Source organism: Crocodylus porosus, unplaced genomic scaffold, assembly GCF_001723895.1.
Source record: "Crocodylus porosus isolate Cpor-Errol unplaced genomic scaffold, CroPor_comp1, whole genome shotgun sequence".
Taxonomy (NCBI): domain Eukaryota; kingdom Metazoa; phylum Chordata; order Crocodylia; family Crocodylidae; genus Crocodylus; species Crocodylus porosus.
In genome coordinates, this window is record NW_017728951.1 from 25,047,310 (window position 1) to 25,057,585 (window position 10,276).

The 10,276-nt window shown below is 55.9% G+C and overlaps 1 protein-coding gene across 2 annotated transcripts in view; it reads right to left on the reverse strand.

Annotated features, from left to right (window-relative positions):
- Nucleotides 1-4,480: 4,480 nt before the first annotated feature.
- MFSD13A (major facilitator superfamily domain containing 13A) overlaps nucleotides 4,481-10,276 on the reverse strand; it is a 20,683-nt gene continuing 14,887 nt past the window's right edge. For both annotated transcript variants that reach the window (XM_019556173.1, XM_019556174.1), the window contains 4 exons: nucleotides 9,989-10,085; nucleotides 8,985-9,156; nucleotides 8,361-8,554; nucleotides 4,481-7,569 (listed from right to left, as the gene is read on the reverse strand). In XM_019556173.1, coding sequence (XP_019411718.1) covers nucleotides 7,316-7,569; nucleotides 8,361-8,554; nucleotides 8,985-9,156; nucleotides 9,989-10,085 — 717 coding nt within the window. In that variant the 3' untranslated portion in view covers nucleotides 4,481-7,315. The remainder of the gene's footprint in view (nucleotides 7,570-8,360; nucleotides 8,555-8,984; nucleotides 9,157-9,988; nucleotides 10,086-10,276) is intronic.

The following is a 10,276-nucleotide window of genomic DNA, read 5'->3' on the forward strand; positions in this document are numbered from 1 at the left end:
GATTGCCTTTCTGTGGTTTTGCCAATCCACTGCTGAAGAGGCGCTCCCATTCCCGAATAAACGCGTGCGCAGGGGCTTGTTCCAGAATGGCCGTTCTCCTAAATTCACGCTGACCTGATCCCTTGTCAACTTGTACGTAGAGCCTTAGCCTAAGTGTTGCCTCCGTGTAGAACAGGAATCCTTCCATTAGTATATAGAGAAATATTTACTACAGCACTGCCCTTGCTTTGAAAAATACAGCCCTGCCTGCCATAAATTGACAGTGCCCACAGCTTGGGCGAACGGCACTGGGGTTGCATGTCCTGTCTGCTCTCAGACCGTCCTTCTGTTGCCTTGCCAAGCACCCCTGGCACTTGTGGGCAGGAGGCTGTTGCCTTTTGGAACTGGGGCCAAATGCTGCTGATTGCATCTTTTAAGGGGAGTTTCTGTGGGAAGAAGGCTGCTGTGAAGGCAGGCAGTGGCTTAGAAATAGGGAGATGTGTAGGTGGCAGCACACACACAGCCTGGGATGCTGGGTGTTGTAACAGAAGAGCTGAAGGCAGGGAGTGCCAGTGGGCAAAGCCTCCTGTAGCAGATGATAAAGCTCTTCCATTTTTACTGCAGTTTAAGCAGACTCCGACCTACTTGCATGCCCGGGGCAATGCTAGTGCAGCCCCTCATGTGCGCATGGCCTTGTAAATCAGTGCCTGTTTCCCAGTTTGCACCTGCTGCCCTCCAGTCTACCTGCACCAGAAGGGCTCAAGACGGTTCTTCACATGCCAGCGGGCTCCACAGGGCCCCTGGCCACTCTGGGACCTGGCCACTGATGGGGCCAAGCACTCTTGAACACCTGCTCATTCATTTACAGCCTAATTTAATCAAATCCCTTAGCCTGGAGGAGGAAGGTGGACGGGGGGTGGTAGCTTGCCTTCAGCTGAAACCACAACCCTCTCCCCTCTGCTCCCTTTCTCCAGTGCTACACCTGGGTGCAGCCATTTGGCTACACCATCTAACCCAACCTTAAAAAACATACTCTCTTAACCCTTTCTGGGATGTAAAAGGGGGAAACAGACTTAACGTAATTCCCAGAGACAGTAACTGCTCCTGACTTGATCACGGCCCACAGCAATTCTGTGCGTCTTCCCAGTTGACACTTGCCGCTAGGGAGCACACTGAGAGGAGAGGATTTAGGCCACAGACTCTCATTTGCATAAGCAAATTCCACTTTCCCCCCTTCTGTTTGCATGATTTCCGTCAGGTTTGCTTTCCAAATCCAAGCGGGTTCAGCATGGCGGGGGCTGTCTCGCAACGTGCTCCCCGGTTTGTCTGTAGAAAGCAATGCACTGCAGTAGGGAACGTACTTTAGTGCCATACCTTCAGCATAAGTAGTGCCTGCCTGCAATGCCAGAGGGCGGGGGTTTGCCCGATGCTCCTGGGACGTTGCATGAAATACAAGGGCAGCGCTGAGAGCACTCGTGCAGTCAGCACGTGTGTGACAAGGGCCTGGCTGGTACAGAGGCTCCATTTGGTTGGGTTTTTCTCGGTTGTGCATTTCCAGCTGACGCTGGGCTGCTGCTTAGTCTCCTCCTAACTGCATAACAAATCATTTTGCTTTGAGAGAAGGACCCATGAGAGCTGAGAGCCCCCACCCTCCCCCTGGTTAAGAAGAGCAAGTTCTGCTAAGAGCCTGTTCCACCGGGAAGTCGGTCGTATTTGTTGGTGCAGCCTCAGACGTGCGGCGTGGAGGGAAGGGAGCGACTCCTGTGTTCATGTAATAAATACCTTGGGCAGCATGGCACGTCTCCACGCTTCCTTTCTTCCTTCCCTGACCCCAGCCGAGCTCCCCCTCACCCTGCCAGCAGACCGAAGGTGCTTCCTCACACTTGTTCCCTCGCCTGCCCTGGTAGCCTCGCACCCCTTCTTGTGCCCAACGTACTTCAGTAAAGTTCATCTGAACAAACCCACACATCTGTGTGCTGGAAACCTTAAGAGGACAGCCTCTGCCCTGGAGCCAGGAAAGGCCAAATTGCATTCCACCTCCTGTGGCAGCGCTGCGGGGGCTGATGCAAGCTGGGGGTTTGAGCCCATATCCCAGGAACCACAGCCCCATCTTTATTCTGGTTTTGCCTCTGTTGTGCCAAAGGCAGCGGAAACCGAAGAAGGCTGCAGTTGTGGGAAGTCCGGGTAGGCGACCAGGATCGCTCAGGTTTATCTCAGCAGGTGGAGTTGGAGAGGGGGCGGGTGGATGTAGCAACCCTCAACACTTGCCTCTTGGTCCTGGGCGGGGAACGTGCTCTTAGCAGCTAAAGGCGCCGGTACACAAGGCTCCTCACCTCCACCACGTTAACAGCTTGCTAATGCATCAGATGGTTTGGGCAGGAAAGGGGTAGCAGCCGTCTTGGCACGGCGGGGACCAGGCCCAGGAAAGCAGCAGCCGAGGGGAGCTTTATGTGCCTGAAGGACGCGGAGGTGCAGGGATAACCCTGGCATGCCCAGTGCTATTGAAGGTGTAACAGAGCCAGTGCTGCCCGGCAAGGCTCTCCCCGCCCGAGGTTTCACGCAGTACTTGGGAGGTGCAGGCAGAAGAGCACCTCGCGTGTTTTGAGAGTGGCGGCTGTGGCTGGGGAGGCTGAGGCCACAACTTTGTTACGAAGCACCGAGGTGGAGGGATGTGGTGAAGTAATGGACAGAGTGTGAGCAGACGGGTGACCCGCACGCTCCCCTGCAGCAGGTGGAAGCTGGATTGCACTAACCGACCACCCGGGCAGGTCCTCGCTCTCCAGCTTCCCCCGCCTGCAGAAGAGCAGAGAGGGAACACCCCCGGCAAGTGAGCGATGTACCCACCAGCAGGCAGGCCCGTTCCTCCTGCGTCCGGTGGAGGTGGGGGAAACGCACGCATGCACTTCACCCCCACTGTGTCCCTACACCAGGGACAACTCTCAACACACACCTGAGAGCAATGGCCCAGGATGAGGGACCCCCAAGTAAACGGGAGCATGTGGGAGCATGAACAGAGCAGCATCCCCAAGGCAGTGGCCCTCTGCACGTGGTGCCCAGCTCCCCGGAGGCCTGGACTTCCCCAGGAACTGGCCCCTGAGTCTTTGACATGTCGGGCAGGCACAGGGCCCCCAGCAGCAGATCTGGGGCCGTGTATCCCCACCAAGCCTCACCCTGGGCTCTGGGGGACTTTTCCTGGTTCAGGAATCTGGGGGCAAGATTCAAGGCGCATTGTTTCTGCCCCCACAGCAGCAGGGGACTTCTGGCTTCCTCGGTGTCAAGCATCTGATCAGGACTTGACCCCCAGCCCAGACCATACTAGCCAGCTCCCACACGCAGAAGCGCTTCTGATGGGAACTTGAAAAGCAGATAGTTCATTTTCTATTGAGCTATTATAAAAAGCCGTCCCAAGACCCTGCCCTGAGGATCTCTGCTTGCAGCCTCCCTCTGGCCTGATGACTCCTTGGGGCAAAGCCCAGTGCCCCCCCATTCCTACCTCACTTTCCGATTCCTGGGCCAGTCCAGTTAACTACTAATCCCCCGGGAGGCATCCTATCAAGCGCTTTCCTGACGTCCAGGCAGATCAGATCTAGGGCATATCCTTTGTCTAGAAAACAGGTCATCAAGCAAAGAGATTGGGTTAGTCTGATGGGATCAAACTCATGTTGCATTTTATCCCCTATTTCCCTCTGCATCTTTCTTGCCTTCCAAGCTTAGTGTGCTGTGAAACCTGGAGCTTACTGAGATCAGATACAGGAGTCTGTTACCAGGATCACCTTCCCCAACCTCCTTCTTCCATAGATTGGCTACTCTCCAGTCACCGGCTCCACCATCCAGGCTTGAAAATCCACAAGAAAGACAAACCCTTGCGACCTGGCTTTCCTCTTCCTCGACATTCCCGCCCCGACAGGATAGAAGGGAGCTCAAGCAATGACCCCAAGTGAAGCCGCGGTCACGTGCCAGGGCACAAAGCAGCCCAGAGATCTCGCCCCTCCAGGGCACACAAAGCATAAATCTGCCACGAGGCCGTGGGGAACTCATCGGGGAAGCACCCGGTGAAGCAAGGACTGACAGTAAGGGGGGCAGGTAGACAGCCATTGAACACAATCGTGCACGGCGATGCAAGGGGCTTGGCGGGGAATCACTGCTGCCAATGCTGCTGGGAGCAGGTCAGGTGCAGAGACAGCCCAGTCACGAGCAGGCTACAGCAGGGCCTCTCCCCAAGGCCGTGGCTTTGACACCAGGTACGGGCCGGGAATAAAACAGGGTATTTACAGGTACCACAGTGCTGGCACTTGGTCTGTGCATGGCAACTGCAGGTGATACCAAGGGCCAAAATTCCCTGCCGTCACGGATCCCGCCTAGCTCCCACTGGTGCAAGACAACCCAGGACCAGGCCGACTGCAGACTTGGTCATTAAGGAAGATGAACCTGCTCAGCTGGGCCGGAGCCAGCCAGCATCAAGCAGGCACCCGCCCCAAATGCAAGCGCGCCAAGACAGCAATACAGAAAAGGCCTTTAATCACCTGCGGCTCAGAAAAAGAAGTCAGGCACAAGGCCTGGTAAAAATCACATGGATAAGTCAGGGCGTAACCGCCCGAAGAGACGGAGGGGTCCACGCAGCGTCATGGCTTCCTCGTGTCTTGGTCCAAGGCTGGAGGCAGTCGTGCCCCAAAAAGACGTGGCAGTGGGGATGTGGGTGGCTCCGTGGTTAACAGCAGGATGGAGGGAAGCCGATGGTGCCACCTGACCGGCACCTGGCTTAACACATAGCACGTGTGCAGGACGGCGCCTTGGGCCTCGGGAGCTCCCAGCACTTGCCCAGCTCTGCGGCAGAAGCTGGTCCTCTTGCAGCCAAACCAGACTGAATGCCAGGGCGCTTGGGCATCATCTCCAGCTCTGGCTCTACTGACACCAGCAGACACGTGCTCAGCACCAAACCTTCCCTGCCAACAAGCCAGGGGATCGCACAGGACGTGGAGCTGTGCACGCCGCTGGGAGGAAAACTGCGCTAGCTACAACCCTGCATGCAACCTGACCCCAGCCCGGGGAAAGGCCAGAGCTCCCTGCACTAAACCGCTCCACAGCTATCACTGGATATTAGCCAAGTACGATGTGAAGCAAGGGAAGTTGAGGTTAGATATTAGGAAAACTTCTCTTGGTAGGAGGGTGGTGAAGCACTGGAATAGGCTCCCCAGAGCAGTGGTGGAGTCTCCATCCTTGGAGGTGTTTAAGACCCGGCCGGACAAAGCCTCGTCTGGGATGCTGTAGCTGGGGCTGGTCCTGCTTTAAGCAGGGGGTTGGACTGGATGTGACCTCCTGAGCTCCCTTCCAACCCTCCTTGTCTATGAGTCTATGATGTAAATAAAGCAGGAGGGTCAGAGCCAGTGACAGACTGGGGTTGGTTTTTACCCATTCAAACACTGCTCTAAGACCCTGGCATGTCCCAGGAGATGAAACAAATGCCACTTCCAGGAGGGTGAAATCCTGGCCCCAGGGGCAGCAGACGGGAGCTTTGCCTGGGACTTTGCTGGGGCCAGGACTTCGCTCATAGTACTGTGCAAGGGGTTTAAGATGGTTCAAAGCTGGAAGAACCCAGCGGCCATGCAAGGCTGTACTTTCCTGTCCCAGCAAGGGAAAGGAAGGTGCAGAACTGGGCAAAGGGTCCCTGGACTTACAGCAGAGCCCATGCTGCCCTCAGACACCCTGCCAGTGACGTGGGGCCATGCTCCAGCCCCCACAGCACTGCCGCCGCCTGTGAAATTACTTGTGTGGTTGGGCATGGGAGGGCCCCTATCTTGTTAAGAGATTGGCTGCAATGGGGCTGGAAGTGGGGGGGAGATTACAGTGCTCAGCAATCCCCCACGCTGCCAGCTTGCCGGAGAGTGGCAGTGCATGGGTCCTCCAGCACAGCTGACAGGGGAGGGACGGGACGGGGATTGTCTCCAGAGCCCCCAGTGCCGAGTCCAGTGGGGAGCCTGGAAGCCTGTATCTAACCTGAGATTCAGCACCATGAGCCAAGTGCACTCGTACCCACTGTCCTGGAGAAACTGCCCCGGATCACAGGCAGTGACGGGGACTCTCTCCTGCCCTGTGTGCTTGCTGCCGGGAGCCTGGCCTCACCAGCCTCTGCTGCAGTTTGGGCGCAACGAGCCGCGGGACTTTGGCTGGGACATCCTCCCCTCCACTGAGCTAGGCAGGCAAGTTTGCAGCTGCTTGCCCTGGACGGCTTCCTCCATGTTCGAGGGACGTGCCTGGCACTGCAGTGACAGCAGGGCCCTTGCACCCAACTGCAGCTGCAGGAAATCTGCTTTGCAGTAAATTGTTCTCCGGGGACAGACCCGACCTCAACCCAACAGAAAGGGTCGAAGCCAGGCCCGGTGTCATCCCCTACAGAGCATCGAACATAAGGCTTGGCGTCAGCACTGGGACCACTGCACTGGAGTCTCCCAGCACCGAGGAGACCTGCCCCTATCCCTGCCTTCCCTGTGGTCCTTCATTTCCCATTTCAGCTCTGAGTCCTGCCTGGGTCTCCAGTCCTCCGGGCAGCACTCCGGTGGGACCCTACCCATCCCAGCCCTTATCTGGCTGTGGGTGGAGGGCACCTGTCACCCCCAAAATGGAAGTTTCTCTTACATTTCTGCATTGCCACCCACTCCTGCTGCTCCAGAGATGGGGGCAGAGGCAAGGCATGGAGTCCCACTGGCCAGGCACAAAGCCACTGCTAAAATGGCCAAGCACTTTCCCATGGGAGTCCCACAGGGTGAAATACTCCCCTAGAGACCTCACTCAATCAGCTCTCTCCACAACTCAATGCAATCGGGTTGTTCACTCCCCTATTGTCCACCTCTGCTGTAAACCTTCAAATATAAGAAACATTTTAAAATGAAGTATTCCTTCCAAAAATGCCCGTGTCCTAAACCTGAGTCAAAATTTAAACAGTGAAAAGCTTTCCTGTGTCCTGCCACGGCTGTGCTCTTGTCAATTTACTTTACTAGGATATTTGATTTTTTCTTTTTTGCTGCATTGGAGAGTCAGAACATTTGTCTCATATTCCAGGGGATCTTATATTTGAAGGACGACAACAGGGATGCCGAACTCAGGACTCCACGCGCCTGCCTGAGCAAACCCACCTGGCACTGCTGCAATCACCTGTCTCTACGAAGCGCCTGCCACCTCCTGCAATGAGTAAACATCTGCCTGGCAAGTATTGGGACATTTCACAGTTGAATCGTAAGCACCTGGAAGCGGTGACCAGTAACACCGTTGGCATGGAGGCGCACCGCATTAGACACAGCTGGCAAGAGGTGGGGTCCCCAGAAAGGACTCCGAAGGGGCCTCAGATCATCTTGATCTCTTGCGAGTGACCGCGAGTCAGGAACTGGCGCTGGGCCTTCACCGTCTGCAGGCGCCTGCCCCGCAGGTTGAACTGGGACCAGCTGAGGAGCTGCAGCAGCGCGCATGCGATGGGGATGAAGACGAGGAGGTAGAAGCAGCCTTGGCGCAGGGTGGGCTTCCAGGCCATGCCAGACTCGAGCTTCGGCTGGGTGCTCACCGCGTTGCTCACAGGGTCCCGCTGGAAGATGTCGTAACCTGAGGCCGAGAAAAAGGCTGTGAGACTTGTCTGTAGGCACCAGAGCCTCCGGGCGCTCTGTGGGAGAGGAGGCAGGGGTGGAAAACACTGGACACGCCCCGTTTGCTCTCTCCTTCAGCAAGGTGGCCTGAAATTCACCTTGACTTAAATCCCCAAGGGGAAAGCCACCAATCACCTAGACTAGATGTGGCCTCTGGAGGTCCCTCCCAGCCCCGCTGCTCTAGGATCCTGTGCCCTGTTGTCCCCCCACACAGCAGGCAGATGTTTTTTGCCTCCCGGCTGTTTCCTTCTCTAGAAAAGCACACGGCGTGGGACTCCATTTTGGAAAAAGGCTGGCGAACTCTGTACATTGATTCTTTAATTAAATGGCTTAAAAATGTCGCAGTTTCAGCCTGGAGGCATTCTGTATTACCTTCAGATCTCATCGTAAAAGTGTCAATTTAAAAAAAAAGAAAAAAATTAAGGAAGTTTTCATTAAACTATCCAGTGGGAGGGAGGGCCAGTGATCAGCCCTGTCCCACAGCAAACCACTACAGCCACTTCCCATTGCTCTGGTCTCCCATTGATCCTGACCAGCCCTGATCTCAGTCAGGTGACCGGCTCTGACTGCATCACCAGCCGGGGTGGGGGGGCAAAGCACATGGAGCAGTAATGTGCATTCGCTGCTGGGTGACAGGTAATCCTGCAAACCTCCTGTTCGCTGGCTCCTGCCCAAATGCCACATCACAGAAGCCAGCAGACAGCCCCAACCCAGCTGTGATCCTGAGGAGCAGCATGCCACGTCACTCACCTGTGTAAGCACAGAGCAGCCAGGTGCCAACCAGAGGGGCAAAGGTCTGGCCTGGCTTGGTTACCAAAGCGACCATCCCAAACAACAGGGCCGAGGCCGCCTGCTTCCTGTGGTTCAAGACAAAATCCTCGTCCACCAAGTCGGTGACAACCAGGTTCAGCAACTTGCAAGTCCCTTCGGTGAAGACCCGGTTGCTGCGGGAGGCAGCAGAGAGGTTTCAGGTGGAAGCCCGGGAAGCATTAACAGAGCTGGACTGAGCATGGGATGTCAACGGCACAGTGAGAAATGTAACCCTGATCCCAAAGCAGCCCCCAGGAGCATCCTCCCATCTCTAGTGTCTGCCTGCATCCCATGAGGTCCATGGCCTCCGTGAGCCCCCAGAAAGGTGAGGACAGGAGACACAGAGAACGTACCTGACGACGCGCGCATACACTCTGCTGCCCGTTCCCCCCATACTATATTTTTCAGGGTGTTTGGAGCACCTGCCCCAGCATCACAGCTCTGGAGTTCCTGCTATGCCTCAGATCCCCCGTCCATCAAATGGAGAGAAAACCACCCACACTCCCACCCAGTGCTGATATTCCCCCCCAGCACACCGAGTGCAACCCGAGACAGGCCCCACACCTGGCGATGAAGATGCAGAGCAGATGCACCTGGTCAGGCCCTGCCAAAAGCATGACCACGCTGAGCGCCAGCTTCAGGAAGAAGAGCCCGCGCACCACGGCGTAAACCCCCCATCTCTGACACAGAGACAGGAAGTAGAGGTTGTTGAGATGAGGAGCAATGTAGGAAACGCCTGGGGGGAGAAAGACACACAACTGACTCGAGGGGCTTTCTGCATCACGCAGAAGCAAGGCTCAGCTCACCCACACTTGGGGGTTCAGACAAAAGCTAGTGATCCCCCCCACCACCTGTGTGGAGTGGATTTGATGCTAACAAAAGCATTCAACCCTGGACAGCACACTCCATGTGACTTCACAACTCCTCAAGAGGGAGACGAGCCTAGTCCGAGTGGAGAGAGGGAGGATCCGAGGTGATCAACTTATACAACATCACCAGGGAGTTAGGGTTAGAGCCGTTCTGGGAACGCCGACTCCCAGATCCACACTCGAATGACCAGACTCGCCTCAGATGCTAAGAGCACGGGACAAAGTCAGACAAGGTATCTGCACCAACCCCCTTGCTCCTGGCCTGAATCCCTCCAGAACCTGCACTGCTGACCCTGTCTGCTCAGCTGGAGATGTTCCAGCTACAAACAAGAGACGGTGACTGCGCTCCAAAACTCGTCACCCCCCAGTCTAGATTTAAACCCAGGTTTGCAGAGTCAAAGAGCTCCCAGCCTGCCTCGCACATTCACTGCCACAACTGTGACTCTAGCCTAAAGCCAAATGCCCGGCTTGCTCCCTCCTGCCTCCAAAGAGGAGCAAATACTGGTTCTCTTGAACTTACAAGGCAGGGGGAAATTCAGAGACTCAATGTGGTGGCAGCAATGGTCCCAGCCAGGGGTTGGAGGGCAGGTTAACCCCGAGAGGAGAGAGCCCATGTTTGGGAAAAGGGTGCTCAGTGCTGAGCTGGCTGCCAGCCCTGCAGCTAGACAGTGTTACATCCAGGGCCCATCTCAGACTCACCCAGCAGGAAGGATCCTGTGGACACAGAGATCTGGTCAGACAGCAGATGTTCCAGGAAGAGAGGGAAGAAGTTGCTGTTGAAGTGGCAGTGAAATACCTGTGAAAACAAGCGTAAAGATGATCTGACCAGTGTGGGGCAGACTAAGACTAACCAGTGTGGTTAGCACTACAGAAGAAAAAGACTTGGGGGTCATCACTGACCACAAGATGAACATGAGCCTCCAATGCGATGCTGCGGCTAGTAAAGCGACCAAAATGCTGGCGTGCATCCATAGATGCTTCTCGAGC